This window comes from Meleagris gallopavo, chromosome 4 (assembly GCF_000146605.3).
Source record: "Meleagris gallopavo isolate NT-WF06-2002-E0010 breed Aviagen turkey brand Nicholas breeding stock chromosome 4, Turkey_5.1, whole genome shotgun sequence".
In the NCBI taxonomy this organism is placed as follows: Eukaryota; Metazoa; Chordata; class Aves; order Galliformes; family Phasianidae; genus Meleagris; species Meleagris gallopavo.
In genome coordinates, this window is record NC_015014.2 from 58,724,126 (window position 1) to 58,746,803 (window position 22,678).

The 22,678-nt window shown below is 35.8% G+C and overlaps 1 protein-coding gene across 1 annotated transcript in view; it reads left to right on the forward strand.

Moving 5' to 3' along the window:
- Positions 1–1,290: 1,290 nt before the first annotated feature.
- The window catches only part of SLC2A9 (solute carrier family 2 member 9), a 47,043-nt gene continuing 25,655 nt past the window's right edge, over positions 1,291–22,678 (forward strand). The window contains exons 1-5 of the mRNA XM_010710437.3: positions 1,291–1,311; positions 2,023–2,235; positions 5,708–5,818; positions 14,866–14,967; positions 15,549–15,624. Of these exons, the coding sequence (XP_010708739.1) occupies positions 1,291–1,311; positions 2,023–2,235; positions 5,708–5,818; positions 14,866–14,967; positions 15,549–15,624 (523 nt within the window). The remainder of the gene's footprint in view (positions 1,312–2,022; positions 2,236–5,707; positions 5,819–14,865; positions 14,968–15,548; positions 15,625–22,678) is intronic.

Below are 22,678 nucleotides of genomic sequence, written 5' to 3' on the forward strand. Positions count from 1 at the left end.
TTAACTTCCTGGTCCCTCTCAAAATGCAGCAAGCTCCCTTGTGCAGAACAGACAGATTGCTTCCATTTTACTTGACTGCACCTATATTTTTTACTTGTGTGCCCTACAGGAATGCAGAGAATTCAAAGGACAGGAAAAGAATCAAGAAAATTGTGCACTGACCTAATTTAGACCAATAAACTAGATGCTTAAAAATCTATGAGAATCATTTCAAAGAAGAATATTGTAATTATGCTGGTTATTCTCACAGTTACCTGAATTTTTCTTTGTCAGTGCTCTAGCAGTACTGACAAAAGTGTAATTTAAGTATAAGATATCAACTGTAACATGCTACGGGTTGTTCCAATATTATACATCTTTCAATTTTACATTTCCTATCACAGCCTTTAAATACATCACATTCATTCTAACCAGTGCTTTGCAAGTCATTTAATAATTAGTGGGCAGTGACACAACAACAAAACTCAGCAGCTTAAATTCTTGATTCTAAGCCCTGAATTTGTTACTTCATTTCTGATTTATAAGATCTACGTGAAAGGACAGTGCTCATGCAGTCTTAGAGAATTTAAAAATTCTGATCTCTCCTTTCCCTAAAGAGAAACAGAATATCAGAATAAATGAATGTTATGAATAAAATCAGCACACAGAGGTGGTAAGCATTCATCCTTTGAAAAATGATGCCTTCTGTTAACTAGGGTCTGCCAACCCTAGATAGAAAAAATCATGTTGATTTAAGCCAGCTTATACATGTGGCCAACCCCTCACAGCATCAAATAGCCACTACTTGGCCTTTTTATCTACTGAGTGAAGTTAAAATTTTGTAACTTCGAAACTTAAATGGAGGCCAGGTGTTTTACTCTTGATTAGTCAATGCTTTTGGCTTTCTTGACCATCCAAGTCCTTTTTGTGATCCAAAAAGAATAGGCAGAAAATGTGAAGGTTACTGATTTATATGCAGTGCTGTGCAAAGCAGTGGATAAAATAAAAATGAGTTGGGCTCTTAGGATAAGTAAATCAACTTAGTCATTTAATAAAATAACTCATTATTTCCTTTAACAGGAGCAACATTAAGTGACCTGCTGTGTAAAGAATTGTTTTTAGATAAGCTTCCTACTGGGTCACAAAGCCTTGTTACAGGAATATGTTTAATGTAATTGTTTCTCTGCAGTCATTCCAAGAAGATGAACATTTTAAATATCTCTTAAAAAGCCAACCCCTGGGCTATGTTCATAAAATTGTGATGAAATAATCATTAATTTATACCGTATCTGTATTGCAAGTTTGGTGGAGATGCACCACCTCCACCAGGAGGTATTCACTTGTAGTACCTTTTGGAGGAGATGTGAGAGGAAAAGCTTTTATCATTCAAACTGGAAGGATATCTCAGTGAGTCAACAACACGCAATAATATAATACAAACCTGTTTTTTTGGAGGAAGATACAGGGTTGTTTGCTTATATTTATCAGGTAAATTCACTCCTAAATGTAAATTGTCAACAGATAGAAAGTTTTGAACATCTTTGGATAATCCTTTCTAGTAATAAATACATTGAAGAAGTTAATTCTTATTTGTATGCTACTGAAAATTATATACTATGAAGACAAATAGCTATTCTTTTCAGATGTTTGCCTTTCTTGTTTCATCAGGCTCATGCACATTTTTACATATTATTACTTCTCTATCCAATCTATCTGCAACAATAAAATCTGCTATACAGTTTGGCCACAAAAGTAGCTAATTTAAATAATGTTAAGAACTGCTTTTATATTAAACTTTTCTTTCTCAGTTTATGCAGGGTTTTGACTCTGACTTTATGCTGTATTATATATGAAATAATATAGGGAAAGGTTTGATATGGTGCTAAATTATTTATATTCTTGTTGCAGTTCCAGAAATAAATTGCAAGGATTATACCCAGAATAGAATCATATTTTTGGCAGAAGAATAATTATGTTGGAGCCCAAGAATGTCTCCAGCTTGTCTTACGTATCATGCATCTGTTACAAATGATTAGTGTCTAGCTTAAAGTTTGTTCTCTGTTTGTAGCATTTCAGACCTTCCTTGGGAAAGACGACGTGTCTCAAGAAGTAGAAGAAGTTCTGGCAGAGAGTCGAGTCCAAAGAAACACCAAATTAGTGTCAGTGCTTCAGCTCCTTAGAACCCGTGCTGTACGGTGGCAAGTCATCACTGTGGTCGTCACCATGGGATGCTACCAGCTTTGTGGGCTAAATGCAGTAAGTGTCCTTCAGACCGTTGCATCTTATGGCGCATTTTTGCTGCTGAAATAAACTGCAAATGTGACTCCTCTCTGTGATTTTGTGCGTTAAGGGATAATTCAGCTAGGATTGTTTTGTTTTGTTTTTCTTTTTTTTCCCCCCACAGAGTTAATCAATGATGATAAGTGTAAACGCCCTTGATTACCAAGCTAGTAGTAGGTACTAGTTACTATTACTAGTTCAGACTTGTCTCAGGTGTCTGTATAGCTTTACAAACCTTAATACAAAGTATTTTTTTCCAAGATCATTAGAAAGATTGGAACTCTAATATCAAAACATTTTTTAAAATGTGCTATGAGAGAGCCAGATTTTTCATGCTTTAAGGTGAGCTATGAAAACATTTGTATAGGTAAAGTATGTTTGTTTTGTTTGGTTTCTCTAAATGAGATTTCAGTGCTAATAAGCTATTTTATTCCTCATCGTGGATACTTTTTTGAGAAGAGAAATGAAATTAACTTCTGGAGAAGAGGAGGCTCAGGGAAGACTTTTCATTCTCTACAACTGCCTGAAAGGAAGTTGTAGTGAGGTGGAAGTTGGCCTCCTCTCCCAGGTAGCAGTGGTAGGATGAGAAGGAATGGCTTCAAGTTGCACCAGTGTAGTTTCAGGTTGAATATTAGGAAAAATTTCTTCTCAGAAAGAGTGTTGAGGTGTTGGAATTTGCTGGCTGGGGAGAAGGTGGAGTCACTGTACCTGGGGGTGTCCAAGAAACATATAGACGTGGAACTGAAAGACATGGTTTAGTGGGCATGGTGTGGATGGCTGGTCACTGGACTCAATGATCTTAGTGGTCTTTTCCAGCCTTAATTATTCTGTGATTTTAATCCAGACTCTCTAATGTTATTGATCACATAAGCTAAATAAAACGACACAGCTAAATTTCCAGGAGAAGAAGGGTTTGGGGCATTTATGGATATTAAATAAGTGACAGGTTGTCTGGTATTCCATGGCAGAGCAGAACCACATTCTCATATCTTGTGCGTGTGTGTCAGCAGTCCAGACCAAAATGAAAGCTGGAGATGTTTTAAAGTATAATTTAGTGCCTCAGAAAAACTATTTTTGTTTTGACCTGTGTTTTGAGTCGGCTATTTCAAGCCTTATCTTTGTTTTACTTCTACTTTATTTCTCCAACCATGTTACACATGATAACGTTATTCACAGTGTATGGGGCTGCTGAATCACAGCCTGAACCTCTGATTAATCACCTGAGGCGAGCAATGAGTCAGCCACGGGAGCACAGGTGAAGGAAATTCACCTGTGCTGCAGGAAGGGGTGGAGCCTGGCTCCACTTCTCCTAGACCCATTTAAGAGCTGACTGCCAGTGGGGAAGGATCTCTCTCTGGAGATCCGCTCCATCAGGAGTTCATCTCGCGAGCCCAGGACAGGGTGAGTGACTTTCTCTTATTTCTCCAATATAAATTATATTAGCCAAGCTCCTGGATATATATCTATACTCTCTGTATATCCGTTGATTAAACACACATCAAATTTACATTCTGAAATTGATTGACTGGTTCACCCAGAAACAAAAAATGAACAGCACAAAAGTGAATGATGAAAGCATTAAGAGAAGTATTGGAATGCTTGAATACAAGCTCAGGATCGTTGTCTCTTCTGCTTGGCTTTCCTGACTGACCTTGACAAGTCACCCAAAGCTCAGAAAATAAAGGAGAGGTACAGATGTATCAACCTGGTACTCGGTTTATCTATATGTGTCTGAAATCACTTACTGGGTGTGAGTCACTGTCAGCAAGGTTTCACTAACTGCAAAAGCATCTCTTAAGTCATAGCTCTCACTCTTCACTTTGTCTGTAGAGCCCCATTAGTCAGTCTGATCTTTTCAATAACCACCATCTGGGCAGGCATATGGGAAAGCTGGACCTCTTTCAGGCAAGTCTCTCAGGTCCCTCTCAGGGGAAATTACCAAATGGCAGAATTCTGTAATAGTCCTGTTGGTATCTGTGTACATTTATTCAATTTTAAGGCTTCATTTTATAATTTAAAAAAAACAAACTTCTTCAAAAACGGTACAATCACCAGCTTCATGTAGAATAGAAATCATGGTGAAGCCTTGATCATATTAATCTATTTGATTATAACAGAATACCAGACAACACGACCTCAATTGACAGCAGTAAATGAATTCATATTAGTGTCTTTTCACCTGATAAAATGTATCTCTGATGCATAACATTCGTAACATTTATATTCCACCATTGTATCTTGGTTCTAAAGCAGAATAAAACCACAGAGAAGTTGTAATTCATTGGTAGACTTCAAATATTTTCATATAAAAAATATATTGTACTGCATGTTACTTTGACAGAATATTTCCAAATGGGATCTTAGGCTTCCGGTGGGTCCCTCCTGCCACCAAAGGACTATATTACCAATGCCAAGAAATCTTGCTAGGGATGTAGGCCATGCAGCAATGTGTTTTCTGTAAGCAAAAGACCTACTGTAGTGTGCTCATCAAGCTTGCTATAGAAAAGACCTGTCATCAGGCAGCTGTAGGAAGAGACCTGTATGCATACAGCATGCAATGTAATATGCATTAATGTTGTTGCATCAATTGCCTTTTTGCTGCTTTCTTTTCACAGAATTATAGAATGTTTGGCATGAAAGGGATCTGTAAAGGTCACCTTCCCTGCAAGGGGCCAATTCCCTTGCAATGAACAGGGGTACCTACAGTTCAGTCAGGTGCTCAGAGCCCTGTCCAGCCCGACCTTGAAAGTCTCCAGGAACAGAGCAGCCACCACCTCTCTGGGCAACCTGTTGAAGAGAATTGTTGAAATTACTGGGAAGGAATATATTTAGAGTGCTGACAGGTGTTTGCAGTCCGTGATTCATTTCACCCTAAAAACTATTGTTGACTCTTCACCAAACAACCTTCAATCTAAAAGTATCCTTCTTCTCTGTTGTTAATAAACAAAGGTCAGGCCAGTTGTTTGGCTGCAGATTTCCACATTGCAGTGAAGTACAAGACAAATCTCACACCTTCTGTCCAGAAAGCAGCAGTTTATGTTGTGTCTCTCAGTGTCTTCTTTCTGGTCTTTCCTCTGTTGTTAAGAATCTCTGAAGTGTTCTCTAACACCATGTAAATTTGCTTTTTTAAGTGGTGTGACTCTGTATTCTTGTATCCTGTTGTTCAAAGTGAGTTTCTTTGATTTATTCCTAAAGTGAATTAAGGCAAATTGAGTTAGAGCTCCTTGAAATTTTGTCTGAGTCCAAGCAGAAGTGTAACGGTGTTGTGACAAATCCACTGAAATTCATACCTTCCCTTCACTTGCCATCCTGCCCAGCTCTCAATACCTCAGGAGCAGTGAGTATTTTAATATCTGGTGTCTGGCAGATGAGATACTTGAACTGAATGAGAAAGGCTTGTATTCCAAACTACAGTGATTAATAACTCATTCTCTTCTCTCCCATATAGATCTGGTACTACACGAACAACATCTTTAGTGAAGCTGGAATCAATAGCGAAACAATCCCATATGTTACTCTAAGCACTGGTGCTGTTGAGACCCTTGCTGCTGTTTCTTCTGTAAGTAAGGTTAAAGAATTAATTAACATGCTTAGCACTTAAATTACCGATTTTATTTCCTTATATAGGTTAAAACATGGCCAGAATAGTATATTGAAGATTAAGTATAGTAATTAATAAAAACAATTGAAAATGCTGTTTCTGGATTTAATTCTAAATCCAGTTGTCCTCTGTATGAGTGAAGAGAAGGAAGGTTGGAAGTGCAAGGCCTAAAGCACCATAAGTGAAACTCGTTACTGACTTGACCAGAGTGGCTGCTGTAGTAGTTTATCTTAGAGCCCTCCCATGTTCCTGCCGGAAAGGAGGCAGTGTTGTTGGTGAAGTCTTGTTCAAAATACAGGAGGATGCATCCAGTGTGGACTGCAGAAACAGAAGTATGTCTTCCTGGCATGTTTTAATGACACTTTTCCTATAGCAATTTATGAACTATGAGGGGAATTCTTCAGCCATTTAAAATAAGGGAATAAATGTTTGTCACTCAGACCATTGGAAAGAACAAAATTATTCCTGGTGTTAAATTCTGCTATATCACTTACTGGGAAGAAGCACCATACTTTCATAATAGATGAGCTCATCAAGAGGTAATGTAATTTTACTGTGTGCTGAACATAAAAGAAGGTGTTAATAGCTAAAATTACCCACAAATATTTGTTTTTTTCTTTCCTGTTTCAAAATGGGAGAGATAGTTAAGAAAACAGACTAAATGAGCAAATTAACACTGAAAATTTCACTAGGTGACAACACCACTAGTTGCTGAAGGAAATTCATTTCTGTTTACATTGCAATAAATAAGAAAAAAATAGGCAGGTATTCGGAATGGAAAGTTGCAAAGGAGCAAATATTCTTTCCTTTCCTTGTTAGATTTCTTTTTATCATCTTCATATATCTTACACCAAGTGTATTTGCAAAATATTGGACACAGCAGACAAGCATTTTTAAATGTCAGAAGGATGGCATTGGCAAAAATCCTTTCCAGTGGCACAGCAATTGTTTATGACCTACAAAATGTTAAACTAAATATATCTATCAAGTTTATTTTCTTGTAGTCACAAGGCTCTTTTTATTCTGATTTTTGTGAATTTCCACATTTTTTTTCATAAATCATCACTTATTTATGTGTGTGTGTGTTTGTTTGTTTAAGAGACATACTTTTTAATATGGGGAGATAGTACAATATGGAAATCTCTATCTCACACAAGTTCATGATACTCTGCTTTAAGATATGTATAAAAATTATTATTATTATTATTATTATTATTATGGCAGCCATTTGAGAGAAGAATATGTGGAAAGAGATGACAATTGAATGGGAATGATTTCACAATATTAAGACTGCTCTATTAATGGGGCCTATCATCTTCAGTTCCTCCTTGCTACCCGTTTGTGGGGCTCATGCAGAGCACAGAGCATGGCTCATTCAGAGGGAGGCTGTTGTGGTTGTCTACTTTGTTTCATTATATATTTAGTAACTTTATGTATGAGAGGAATACATTTAATACTTCTTTCTGTGCCTCTGGAAATGTTCATATATTGGTATCTCTACCTTCTTAAAATTTACTCTTTCAGCTCAAGAGAAATGCTGCTTTGAAGCCTTATCTTTATTTCAGCAATCTTTATAAATGTTCCACTGCTGCTGCTTAAAAGAACAAGAGCATGAATTCAGTGTTTTAACTGAAAGTTGTACTGCTTCTCGTTTCTATGAATAAATTCCTTTTTTTCATGCCTAGAAGAAAGAATGAGATATTTCCTTCTTCTTGCAATGTCTCAACTACAATTTTTGCTTTTCTTAAAAAGTGTATTTGGCAGTGTTAGATATGGATTCAGGTGCATACACCTTACAGACATTATTCAGAGGTGAAAAGGGAAGAAGCAGAAGAAAGCAAGGGGAGAACTTAACTTTCTTTGTATTTTTTTATGGTTCTTCTAGCAGAAACCAGACTTGCTAACAAATTCCAGGGTTTCAGTAAATATTCCTATAAGTAATAGAACCAGATCTCTTCAGTAAATGGTCCACAATGCAATCAGTACCACCTCTAATCATCATGCAGCTGCTAGATGTTCAAATGCATGGACTTTGAACCTCAGTGAGAATAATGGGGATTCATCTGTTGATGAATCTTTGTTGATATTTGATAGCCTTGATGGAATTTCGTTCTTTGAATTTGTCTAGTTACTTTTTGACTTTTAAATGTTTTTGGAATCCACAGCATCCTAAAACAATACATTTCACAATTTAAAAAGATAGTGTATGAGAAAGAACTTTGCATTGAGACTGTTGAATATAAGATACACCAGGTGTGGTTTATAAGAAATGGTATTAACTAATTGCAAAACTATTCTTAGAGAGATAGTTGTCCCTATGGATTTCTGTCTCTCTTTGTCTAGAGTCCATTGGTCCTAAAAAAACTCATTAGGTAAGAAAGATCCTTTTTACAATCACCTGTGTCATCTAAACTTACTAAAGTTCAGAAACTCAAAAATATTTGCAGAACTGAAGATCTTAAAAAATTGGACTTGTGGCCTGAAATTCATAAGATGAAATTCAGTAATGAAAGGTTCCCAGTGCTGTACTTTAGGAACGAAAAGCTTCATATGCACAAATATAAAGTGTCGTGTGGAACTCTGTCAAAAGGCTTACTGAAGTCACAATCCATCATGTTTTTCATTTTCTTTCTATCTGCTTAGCTTTCTCCCCGACAGCAAAAGGAGTCGTACTGATCTGCACTGAACAAATCTGTTTTGACTGCTCTTATCACCTTACTATCTTCTAGCTGCTGTCAGACTGATTGGTTAATAATTTATCCTAGTGTCTAGGGAAGACAAGGGATTCTGCCTTCCTTCTCCATGTGCAATAAAAGATAGGTGCTCACTCTGCCTAGATCCAGTGCTCTCAGAAATTATCATTGACTCACAAGATTTTGGGGATTTTTGTGATTGTGAAAGCCTCATTTTTATTAATAAATTTAGAGGTAGAAAAAGGTAGTCTCTAATCAATATGCTACTGCATGCAGATTCGAGGGGAAAAAGTGACCCGGCAATGAAAATAGTTTCTTTTATCCAAGCAAAATATTTATGCAGCTCATCTTCTATAATTGTAGAAAGCCATAAATAGTTGCCTACATGAGCAAACTGTTGACTTCTAAAATTGCCTACTATGCTAATTTGTTTTGTCTGTATAAAATTTCAATTTGTGAATTTGTAAATGATTTACAGATGCTTTGCTCAGTCCCAAGAAACCATTACTAAGCATCTAAGAAGTGAAATAAAAAAAATACCTAGTGATTCATTTAGAATATAAAATACTGAATTATTTTAGATGCAACGAGACACTAATTACTTGTTACAAATTTCATCCTCATTTCACAGTTTCAAATGTAAATGTGTGGAATCTTTATAGAGCAAATCCATGAGACATGCTTAGATTTATATATCTGAGAAAAGTAATGAGAAAGAACAAGCAGTAGAAAAGAGATATTGACCAAGAAACTTCCCAGACATGCTGGAGTGCATGTGGGCATATTTTCACTGCAGGGTGAATTGCAAATTGTGATCCTGTTAATGCACGCTGCCTTAATCCACAAATGGTCAATGTGATCATTTTTAGGCAAGGACATTATTCCTTCTAAATTGTTGTATTACAGTAGAGTTTTAGGATGGACAAAATTACATGCAAGGAATTAATGATGTAATGCCCTCCAGGAAAAAAAAATATCTTATGAAACACCACTTCGTAGATTTGAGCAACAGTCTGTTAGAGACTGCATTTCTTTAGAACAAATCTTTCTGGAGGATATATTCAGAAAATGAAAGTTCTGTAGACACAACTCCATGCTTTCAAGTATTAAAAATGTTTTTTGAGTTATTTGCGTTCCTTTTTTTTTTTTTCAGTCTGTTCTATCTTCAGGGTATTCAAAAGCTAACATTAGAAAATAACACACCAGCCATGATAGTCTATCATAGATCAAGGTCAATATCTAATCTATCTTTTATAATTGTGTGCCTGACACAAGACAGACATGATATTTTTAATAAATAAATCATCAGCACTAGGAACTTTGCTCCAAAAATACCACAGCTTATTGAAGTCACACAACAGGAATTAGATAGCGGGTTTTTTGTGTGCCCTAAGAGTTGATCCAGGCACTACCAAGATGAAGACTGGAACGAATGTGTGTGTGGGCTGCATCTTGGTCAGGCTAGCCCAGCAGACATTCAATATGGAAACCATATTCTTTGAGTGGAAAAGTTTCTCTATCAGGTGAGATTGATTATGGATAGTTTACTGCAAAATAGAAACTTAGAAATCAATTTCTTTGCTGATAGTAATCCCTACACTGGTAGCTACCAAGAGGGAGGCTTGGCATTCAAACAGGTTCTTCAGGGCAGTAGTAAAGGGCTGGATTGAAGGAGTGTTTGGACTTGCCCTCAGAAATATGGTTTGAATTTTGGGTGGTCCTGTGAGAGCCTAGAATTGGAGTCGATAATCCTTGTGGGTTGTTTCCAACTTGGGATATTCCGTGATTCTGTGATCTTATCCAGCCATGGCGTTAATACAGATTCAGGTGAACTGATATGCCCAGGAAGGCACTTAAGACTTGTACTTATGTGATCAAACGTAGTGCTGTATCTTTAAAGTCCAGTTTAGGTACTGTTTCTTTGTTTTGCAATTATATAATTCATACCAGAGTCAAAAGGATATAAAAATAGAAATCAAAAACCCATTTGTAACTCACAGTCTTCTGTTACTCTACTTTTCTTGAATGAGTGATACTACACATTATGTCATAAATAGACATGTCAGTGGTATAAATATGATTATCCACTTCAGCTATTTAAAATGGAAATAACATGGAGTTGGCATGTCACATTAAACCTGAATCTAGACATAAAGTCTTTCTCATATCTACTTGCAAAATACATGGAAAAGAAAGTATGGTTAACTCTCAGTGTTAACATATAGATCAGACTTCTGTATAGAGCTGAGAAATGAAAAAAATCTAATAGGGTTATTAGTACGATTTGGGGCCAGGAAGTGAGTAGGGAATAGTATTCATTGCCTTCCCATTTGGGCTACAGAACTTGCTTACATATTCATCTTTCTCCCCATCTTGTCTGATCTTTTATAACGTGATCTGCTTTCAACATGTCAGGCCCCCAATATCAGCAGCTGACTCAAGTGAAAAGATCGACATTTGCTTTTTAAGCTTTATTCACAGGTGTTTCCTGTCAGACAAAAGAAAGTATCAGTTGCCTTATTACCAACAAATGTTTTGGTTGGAAGGATTTTGGTTGTAATTTTTTTTTTAAAACACATTTTCAGTAATTTAAGCTATGTTAATCACAATGACTCAGGGCATAGGTTTCTACAAATGTGTGTTTATGATCACACTTACGTAAGTATCAACCTACTCAATTTGGCAAATAACTCAGTGTGTTATCACTCATAAAATTCATTTTATGACTTTACTACAGCATATGCTGAATTCTTTATTATTTCATTTACTCTGCCAAGTAGTATATTTTTGTTACAAGTCTTCAATAGGTAAGAATTGCCAGTGGAGCATGCAGACTTATAAATACTTGAAAACTGGTGAATCATTTTCAACTTCCTATGAGTCATGGGCCTCTTGGTGGGTTTTGCAAGTTAACAAGTTTTGGAGTTGTATAGTCATAACCAAAAATGAAATTATTGTCAGTTTACAGTCCTATTTATGGCATGTTTTATTTTTTTTGTTGTTTCTTTTTTTAACTAAGGAAACTTCAGATTTCATCTGAGGTTTTTTTTCCATCAAGAAATTGAGAACAAACAGCAGGGAAATTTGAAATATTGATGCTTTATCATAAGATTCCTTAAGAAATTCTAAAAAATAAATTAATTTATTTATTAAAATTTAGTGAAAAATGCTTGATGGAATGGCTGTTGAAGCATCTGTGTACTTAATTCAAACAATATTTTAAGCCCCAATAAAAAATAGGGCCTTCTGAGAGGCTTTTCTGATACGGACTGGTTTTTCATGTTTGAACAACTGTGACCTGTTAATATTTCGTGGGGTGGTTCTGCACCTGTCTGCCTGATCCCCACAAAGACATTGCTTTCCAAGCACACATGCTGCCTGCTACCACAGTCTTGTAATTTTTGACCAGATAGGGAGCATGCATCAAACTGTTGCTCTTGCCTTTCATGAGCCTGACTCAGTTTAGTATTCATTTCAGTTGAGACTGCTATGCCTCACTTGAATCTGTTCCACAAGTAGTTGTGTTTTGATGGGTTATGTGTATTTTGTTGGGTTAGAACTACTGATTCAAGAAGTATGATGTGCATTTGAGCAAAGTAGAAGAGTCCTTATCTTTAAACTGGAAATACAGTGCTTCTACCCATAATTGTTCAGGTTGATTATGTCTAACAGAGAAGCCTTCTGAGTCAGTATACAGCAGGTTTTGTAATGCTGTCAGTGTGATTTACTTAGTATCACGTAATGAGTTAACAATTCCCAGCAAGCTGGGTACATCATAGTGTCCCAGTGAGTAAGTACAAAAATTGCTTTTTACTTCCTCTAGGAGATGAAGTTGGTCCATTCCATAAATCACAAGACATACCACTAGGATTTGTAATGATAAATTCTTTGAGGCAAAAACTGTAGGAAGTGTCCAGAAGCTGAAACATTCAAGTTCCTAAGAGCCATTGTATTAAATAAATGACAGTGACTCTGAGCATGATGAATGCTTGGGAAGCTTGGCTTCAGCTCGGGGAAAATTACCTCTGAATGAGAAAAAAAAAAATAAAAATTAGAATTCATTAGAAAGTATTGTTCTCTTCTGCAGATAGCACATGCAGCCTGCTATAACTTTGTGCTTGGCTGCTCACAGTTAAAACTGGGAGCTCCTCAGACCCACCTAGATTTGCCTAAATGCGCCCAAAATACTTACTTCAACGTATGCAGGCATGAGTGTATGTACAAAACTCTTTGGAGTCTTCCGTTGCTGGGATTTGCTTTTCTTTGAGCTTGACAACCAGAAACTGTCTAGCACTTTTTTTTCTTCATTTTGCTTTGTACATGAATCCTCTGTGAACTATTTTTCCTCTGAGAGAAATGTTCAGCACTCACTCCTTTTTAATACAAAACTCCACCAGCTGGTGTAACACCAAGATTTTTTAATAGCAAACACCAATCTATAATTGAAAAAGGGAACGTCATTTTTATGCCAAATTGTCTGTGCATCATCTATTGCTGCACACACTGCAGAAGTCTCCATCTTCTGATGAACTCATCAGACCATTTCACGTCCTTCATTTTTATAAAAACTTTCTCTTGGTTACATTTATACGTGGTCACATGTATTTTCAGGATGGATTCATTAATCATAGTTGAAAATACTTGGCATCTTGTAGGATTTTGACAGTGCAGCAGTTGCAGTTTTAGAACATTTGGGCTCTGTGAGTGCAGTGTAAAATCTTAATAACATCAGAGGGAGTCTATTTTAAACACTGCTCGGAAATAAATTCTATTATGGAATCTGTGGAAACTGTCAAAATGAGTATATTTCCTCATTTAAGGAAATAATGCTAGAGCTGGCTGCTCACTGCGTTCTGCAGCATCACAATGCTCTGCGGTGTGGAAGACCACCTCTGTGGGGTGTGGGGGTGCCAAATCCTAAAGCTTTTTCTATCAACTGCTGCTAAGGCCGCCACTGTGAGAGAGGAATTTCTTCCCTGATTGACTGTGCTTCCCTATACCCTGTTTCTTCTAGATCTTCACAGTGTAATGGTGTGCGTTGTTACAATAAATAAATAAATAAATAGAAGGGTGTTGTTCCAGATTTCATTTTATTTACTCAATTTATCTTCTGCTTGAGAGATGTCTGAAAGTGGGATTTCAGTCTCCAGTACTTAACTGTGACAAACAGTTGTGAAATTCTAACTCTAGATTATTTGAAGTGAGAAATATTGGGCTTCATCAAATCATTTTATCATTTTCATTTTGTAATTTGTAATTATAGTAGTTGTCAGTGAAAGCAGTATATTAGAAAAATATTATGGTAGATATTAGTCTAATGACTTAGACTAAAAAAAAAAAGTTTCATGTTGCAGCTTTTAAAAAATCTCTGTTTTCTTCTCTAACAGAAAAGTATTCAGATTTTGTGACTTTTTAAGAAGGGAATTTATTTTCAGGTGTTAAATTTAAATTCAGAATGTGAATAAAATGCCTCTTCTATAATCCCTTTTCTTTTATCTGGGTATTCAAATTAAAACTCCATCACAGCTAACTTCCTTTTTTAATTCAGACAAACCAGAAATTAAAAAACAAATTGTAGATGAAGGAAAAATGATTTAATCTGTGCTTAAGAATATGTTATTCTACAGACATATTTTAATACATAATTTTTAAACCATTAAAGTTCATTTTGAAAGACATATTGAATTCACCATTGAAATTAAGAAATAATTGTTATACAAAACTGAGATGCATTTTGTTTCAACGTTTTGATGTTTAGAAAACATTAAGAACACTATTATATGAATTTGGTGCAAATTTGTAGGTGATTCCATCAAAACAGAATGAGTTTTCTCCTAAAAATGTGAATAGTAAGAAAAAATTGAGCTTGACATCCTTATCATCATATTATTTTTATTTGGCTAAGGTACATCCTCTTTATTAAGAAATTGTTACACAATAAATAAAGGATAGTAGTAACTTTGAAATCTGCCAAACTAATAATACTAATGTGGAATTAACCTGTTGCATATTTTTCCATCTACGTGGTTACATTTGCTCAGTAGGAGAAATGCATTCGTAAAACTTTTATCAAGTTTCACTGTTTTTTTTTCTGACCTCTTAAAATGATGCCATGCTGATTTGTTTTTCCAAACAGGTAAGACTATGTAAACATAATTATGAAGACAATTATGAACACAGCATAGCTGATATGTACAAAATAATCTCTGTTGCTTTTATTTTTCATCTTCACATGTACTGGAACAGCATATTACATTCTCTGATTTCTCAGTGGCTTATCAAGAAACCCATATGCCTCTTGTTGCTTTCCAGGGCTTAGTTATTGAACGGCTCGGACGCAGGCCTCTTCTCATCGGGGGTTTTGGGTTGATGATTGTCTTCTTTGCGGTTCTTACTGTGTCTCTGACTTTGCAGGTACGGTTCCTATGTATTTTTTGCTCTCTTTTGTCTGTTTTAAACAGTATTCTTACATAAGCATTTTTAACTGTTTTGATGTAAGGACTTAAAGGTCTGTCTTTCACTTGGCTTTAAATTTGGTGGTTTCAAAATGCCGTGATCAGGTTTTGCATCAATTTGTATAATTCATTTCGTGGCATAACACAAACTACTCTGAAGACAGTTTTACCCATAGTTGAGAAATGTTATCTTCTGTTTTATTTTTATCTTGTAAAGCAGTCTTCTTCAAGTTTCCTTTCATACTGTGTATTTTAACCTTATTCTTCTGCTTGGATGATTTTTTTGTTGTTTTTGTTTTTCCAATTGTGAAAAGTTTCTACATTTAATCTTTTTATTAATTTACATTTCTGATATTTTCATTGAAAACATGAAGACCTAAGAGCAGATGTTCTGCAAAGGCTAAGTTTTCAGATGTTATTAGGAGTCATGTCCCTAAATATTTCAAATGGTCAAAGGAGGATTGATTAACCAATCTAAATTCATTTTCCACTGTTTATCTTCTACAATGCACTTAATATTAATGTCTTTTTTTCTACCAGAATAATGTGACTTGGCTTCCTTACCTCAGTATATTTTGCATTCTTGCAATTATTGCGTCTTTCTGCATTGGACCAGGTATGTGCATATTCTTTTGTGTTAATTTGTATATCAAAGCCCAGGTATTCTTGCACTGGTAGTTAGGTTTACATATTGCTTTTTGGAAACAGTAATTTATTCTTGTCTAAAGACATCAAGTAAAGGTAATAGCAATACAGAGTGTTAGTAACATTCTTATAAAAACCCATGCACATATACTTCTACTTAGCATTCAGCAGTCAGAAATAATCTGATGATCAGTCTGCAATCAGTACCAAGTTAAAATGTTGGCTATTACCGATCACCACTATTTTCTATTTTTCAATTTTCTATAGAAAAGCACTCAAACTAAAAGCTAGGAGTTTCATTTAATGCTTTGATTAACAGATCAGTGCCAGTAGGACACTGGCGGGGGGTGGAGGAGGCAGTTGTATGTAGTTCCTTTCTTTTCTGCCTTTCCATAGATGTGCAAGGGACTTTCCACATAGCCTCTTCAGTAAGATGATGGAAAAGTCCTGATGATAGAGCTGCCTCTTGTTTGGCAGTTCTCTAGTGGTTACACCCACTTCAAATCTGAGTCCCTTAGGTAACTATTTCTATAAATTATAATGAGTTTATCAAAGCTTTTTCCCCAGTCCATTTTGATTTCTTAGAAGAGTTGGATACCAATTTACAGACAATCCAGTATTCCCAGGCAGTAATATTTGTATTTTGTTTTCCTTAAAAAGAACATGTTTAAGGAATAAAAGAGTAATAAAACTAGACCATTCTCAGAAGTGGAGAATGAAAGAATAAGAGCAGCAGACACAAGTCTCAGGAGGAGCATTTCTTACTGGATAGAAGATTAAAAAACTTACACAGAGCATGATCATTATTGTCTAAGTGTAATACTGCCTTACATGATGTTGCTCTGGAGTTCAGTTATTTGATCAGATTTGGATCCTGCAGTTAACAAATAATGAAATGTTAACAGAAGTATTTTGCAGATAGATAGAAGAATTTAATCCAAACTCTGTTCACAGAATGTCAAAATATGATTAAATTTTCAAATTCTCCCTTACAAACTGTTCTCTACAAAAAGGGATTAAATCACCCCTGTTCATACGACTTTTTTTGCATCTTCTGCTGTAAACCTGAAAGACTTCTGTTCCTTTGAAATCTTGTTTTCTTGAACCATTTATTGGTGCCTCTTCCTTATAAAGAATGTGACATTAAACATTAATCAACTTCTTGTACATCTTCACCCCTGAAGTTATCTAATTAATTGATTATCATTTATTTGAGGGAAAAAATAGTTGCTGATATTTTTTTTGTAATTTTAATGAAAGATAGCTGTAATATTTTGGATCCTCATTTGGAAAAACTGAGAAAAAATTATGCTACATTAGTAGAAAAAATAAGCATTCTTTGTTTGTATTGATTAAACAGGTAATATTATCATGATATTGTTCATGCCTAGTATCTTATGAAATCCATCTGTAGTTATTTAGGGTATTTCAGCATTCTTCAGACTGACTCCCATATGGTTTGTAATGATTCTGCAGATACAAATCCTCATCAAGGATGAATTCTTTTTACAGTTGAGCTATTGGTAGTTGGAAGAATTATCACATCTGAAAAAAGTAAATAATGCGAAGAACTGAGCTCAGAAAACACTCGTAGAGCTTTCTAGATAATAAAATTGCCTTTCAAATACAGTATTTTCTCTCTTGTTAGAACATCTGATACTTGCTTAATAGCTTATATGTTGTGTGGTCTCTACTTTCAGAATAGCATATGGATGAGTACCATCTGCTCCTTACAGCTAGAATCAACTGTTACTATAAACTGCATCTTTTATTTGTTTCAATTTTCTGAACTCAAGTTTTCAGCTTACAGATGTTTTCTAGGCATATTGCTTAGCAGTGAAACATTAATGCTAACAGCAGGTACATTCAGGCACGTGAGAGATTTGGTATTTCATCATTTTTATCAGAAGATGATTAACAGAAGGCAATCTTTCATGTATTTGCTCAAAAATTAAAGGGGCTCTTGTGTTCCAAATAGACTACCTATTATCTGAAAGAGAGAAAAAAAACCTTCAAAAGTTGCTTAGTTCTACAAATTAGGGAACTGTGCTTTTTCAGACGTTTGGTTAATTATACACAAGTGAAGGCACTTGATTAAAGAGAAACATATTGCTTTCCAGTATTATTTTTGGTTTTGTGGACAAAATTGGTAAATAGTTTTATAGTTTTTACCTCAAAATGTGGAAGCTGCATGGAAATGTTTTTCTTGGCCATGTATTCAACCTGCCAGAAATATATGTTTCATTTGAGGAAGTGTCATCCAATAAAGAGTAAACAGAAAGGGACTGATCATAGGATCATAGAATCCTTAGAGTTGGAAGGGACCTCTGACAGCCACCTAATCCAGCTTCTCTGCAATAAGCAGGGACACCACAGCTAGATCAGATTATCCAGGGCCTGATCCAGCCTCACCTTGAAAGTCTCCAGGGACAGAGCATCAACCACATTGCTGGGCAACCCGTCCCAGTGCTTCACCACCCTCACTGTAAATCATAGAATCATAGAATCACAAGGTTGGAAACTACCTATAAGATCATCTAGACCAACTGTTTTCTCATTACCACTGCTACCACAAGCTACTAAACCATATCTCGCAGCTCCTCATCCAGATGCCTCTTGAACACGAAACACTTTTTTCTTATATCTAACCTAAGTCTCTGAATCTTAAGTACATAACAAGTAAAAACAAATAAAGAAAAATTAAAAACATAATTCAAAGAAATTTAATAAGAGTATGTATTCAAAGCATTCATGCCTTTGTTCAGGTTCAATGTCATGAAAAAATGCACTGATTAGAGATATTTTGACTGAGTAAATAATGTGCAACTTGTTGGAAATTTAGTTTGTGATAGATTGGCTTAGGTATACGCAAAGCATCTTCTATCTTTGACCTTGTGTTCGAGTGTCACTTTAAGGAAGTGAAAACGCTAACACCAGTTATCCTCGTGTTCTCGATTAACAGCTGCTTCTTCACAGATACAGAATTAATGTGTTGAACTATGCCTGCAGAATCTATGTAACTTTCTTAAGAACCACACTAAAATCTGACTCAAACAGGAGAAATGTAGGTTCTTCTTATTTGTATCTGTTTTGGTGAATTCCCAATCCACCCACTGTGCCTTTGCAACAGTTGTTGTGCAAGAAAATGATTTTTTATTTTGTTGGGTGAATTGAAAAATATTTATATGGTTGTGCATGCAGGGGGAATTTGAGGTAATTTTATGCAATGCTAAAAATTGAGCCCTTTTACCTGCTAGTCAAGTAATTAGAAAAAAAAGACAAGAAATCCTACAAAACAAACCCCCCAAAAAAACAACAACAAATTGAATGTCCCAGGATACATCCAATTCAGAGACAGTTTCCTGCAGAAATATAGCACCACCTGTCAGGGAGGTTGTCAGGTATGCTGGGATAAGGATCTTTCACTGCTTGTTTTTGATGCTGTTTCAGCTTGTATAAAATGCTTAAATACTCATTCTCTGAAACAGAGAATGACTCTTGTGCTATGTGTCAAGAGATTCACCCCAGATGGTGGGATGTGGTGGAAAAGAAAACCAACAGATTAGTTGAGGGTTACAGCAACACTGGTGTGGACTTCCAGGCAACTTTCCCAATAGAAAAAAGCATAACAAACTATAAGAACTTTCCATGCATCTTTGTATGAAGAGATTTATTAATTTTTTTATTTTATTTTTAGAATATTATTTTAAGTGTGGCATCCTACTTTCCATTTTTGAGAAACGGAGGAAGCAATGCTGCACTGAGATGTTGGTCTTAAGACCCACCTTTAAAAACTAGAGAGAAGAGCGGGAGGTGGATTGTTTAAAAATATTGCTAGCTTTGATGCAAACTTTCCGTTATTCTTTTGGAAACGGAAGAAGTATTGGCTCTTTCATATCAAAACTTTGCAAATTCAGTGATACTGGAGACATAGTAAACTGAAGCACTGGATTTATTTTAATCTTTGGTAATAGGTATTGTATAATCAATGGATTATATATATATATACACACACACATACACACACACACATACATACATACATATATATATATATATCTAGGAGCTTGGCTAATATAATTTATATTGGATTAACAAGAGAAAGTCACTCACCCTGTCCTGGGCTTGCAAGATGAACTCCAATGGAGCAGATCTCCAGAGAGATCCTTCCCCACTGGCAGTCAGCTCTTAAATGGGTCTAGGAGAGGTGGAGCCAGGCTCCACCCCTTCCTGCAGCACAGGTGATTTGCCTTCACCTGTGCTCCCGTGGCTGACTCATTGCTCGCCTCAGGTGATCAATCAAAGGTTCAGGCCGTGATTCAGCAGCCCCATACAAGTATAAATAACCCAAGATAGTTTTGTTGCAGTAAGAGCAACAAAAGCTGTTTGTGTTGTTCTTCCTTTGACATTCAGCTCATGGGGAAGTTAGTCACCTGTGGGCAGTGACATCTTTTCTTCCTTGGGACATTCCTCAAGATTTCCTTGGAGTGCTCTGAAAAGAAAAAAATCAGCTTTTATTGCCACAAACATTAGGGGAAGGTTCCTATATCTGAATAGTCTTTTTTTATATCCAATGCTCAAGCTATCTTTGTGCTTGGTTTGGTAGCCCTTCAAGTATACTGATATGGTTGAAGTCTCACTTCATCATCTTCATTTCTTGTAACAGATGATGCAGAAGTGTAGGCAGTTAGAGTGAAAAAGAGACTTAGAAACTAAGGAGCAGATTTAAGGATATCTGAAAATGTCCATGAGAATGATATCTCTAAGTGTCACATGGAAAGCTTCTCTGTAACTGATCCTATTTTATATGTAAGTCATTTGAAAGACAGTATTATATTAACACCTTTATGCATGTTCTTTTATGTCTTTTCCTAGAGACCTAATGCATCATATCGCTACATATAATCTCTCCACATTGCAATGTGAAAAATACTCACTGTATTGTCAAATGTGACATCATCGTTGTTGTGATGAAGGCTTAGAGCAGACTGTTAGAATACAGCGGTGCTCATTCAGCAGTTTACATAGGAAGGCTGCAAAGAAGGGCTGTTGCGAAGGTGAAGTAGAGTTTTACGAGAAAAGATGCAGAGTATCTTCTTAATGCCTAACAAAAGAGAAGATTTAGAGTATGTTTTCTGTTTCTAAATACATGTTCAAAAGGGAGAATAACACAGAAAAGAGAGCAAGTTGACAGCAAATGTCACTGCAGAAAATAACTACAAATCCCAAGTCTAAGTGCTAGGTAGCCTGGAATGAATTCAGAGTCAAAATTGGAAGTCAGCTCCTAATCACTGGAGTTTAGTTCTGTATTAGCTTCTCAGTGGAAAAAATGAAAGGAGAAACTAAGCAAACAACTCTTATAAATTTATGAAAGGACTGTATGAAATACTGCCTAAAGAGCTAAGGATGGGATTTGACCCAGATTCAGACTAATTCTGTGCTCCCTTATGTCCAAGTCCTGTGTTCTCCCTTTGTCCCCAAGTGAGATGCTAGATCTAAAGATTTTGTACAATCTGTGCTTCCATTTGTCAAAAAGCTCAAATGCCTGAAAAGACGAACATGTTCTTAGAGAGGAATTTCTAGCTGTCATTATATGTAGCATGTAGCCCATGATTTAAATTTAACTTACAACAATAGTACATCTGACTTTATTGTCTTATATTCTGGAACACCTCAGAAGTGTTTATTGTTTAGGTATTCCTGCGGGTGATAACACTCCCCTTGAGAAGAAATCCTGAGCTTGGTTGTATTTGCGTAGGTTGAATTTAGCATGAATAGGATCAGAAGTGAATCAGTGTCAATTTCCATCTATTCCTATTTTCAAAGCTAGTTCCTATTCAGTATGAATAAGGATGGCAAAATCATATCAGCAGTATGTTTCCAGGCACAAACTTATCACAGAAAATGGAAATAAAAGTCACTCTTTGATGGAATTAAAAAAAAAATTATGGTTGTGAGATCTTCCAATTGTTGCTTTTAATACTGATAGTATTTTCAGGCATGGATAAGAAACATTAGCAAACCAGGCCATTTCAGTAAAATATTTCACTTAATTTTTTTCTCTGTTTTGAGGGTTTTGTCTTATAACTGAGTTTTATAAGATATACTTGTCATGGTTTATTGAATGCGAGCAGTCTTTCCTAACACAGCTGAATATGGATAGAGGGGGAACATGGTAATGGTATATTCAGCATATGTTAAACTGACATTATAGAGTAAACAAAAGAAACTTGGAGGAAATAAATGCTATGCCCTGAGGCATATCAAAGACATTTTGGTATTTAAAGTTTAAAACAGTCTGTGCTCTTATTCTGAATGCCAGCATACAGCTGTAATGACAGCAGAGCAGTTGTGATAGAAGGGTCACTGTGAAAGCCATGAGGTTTGTTCAGTCTGAAATGTCAGCAGAGAAGAAAAAAAATCTCAGATGTGAAACACAAAGAAAGGTGTGATAGCACGCATGTAGACATAAAAGTACTGAAATAAATTGCAGTGTCATTATTATCACCTGAAATAGGCATTTACTGAAGCTCTGTGTGATTTCTCTAGCTTCTCTACTTAGAATGGGATGTAAGACTTTCTAGTGCTTGTGGCATCCCACAGAGCCACTCTTTCAGTACAGTTCAGGAGAATGTTTGGAGTTTGCTCAAAGTGGAAAAGCATTCTTTTTTACTAGAAAAATACATTGTGTTAAAAAGAAGCAAATAAATCAGTGTTGTTGTATATCTAATTAAAAAATGGTAGATTTGAAAGTTTATGTTAATTCCCAAAGGATCTTTTATTCTGTAACTATAAGCCTTTGCAGTCATTCCAGCAGGTAAGCATCCTTTGATAAAGTTGAATAGTTCCTGCATCAGATGCACTGAAACAACCTTTAGTTTCCCTGGTTATTTAATAAGTTTTGGTTTGTTAACAGTTATAAGGCCTTTGGGGACACAACAGTAGATTTTAAATGCTTCCCTAAGAGAAGCTAAATATTCCAAACATGAGCTGCAATTGCATTCAGGGATAACTCATCTCTGACC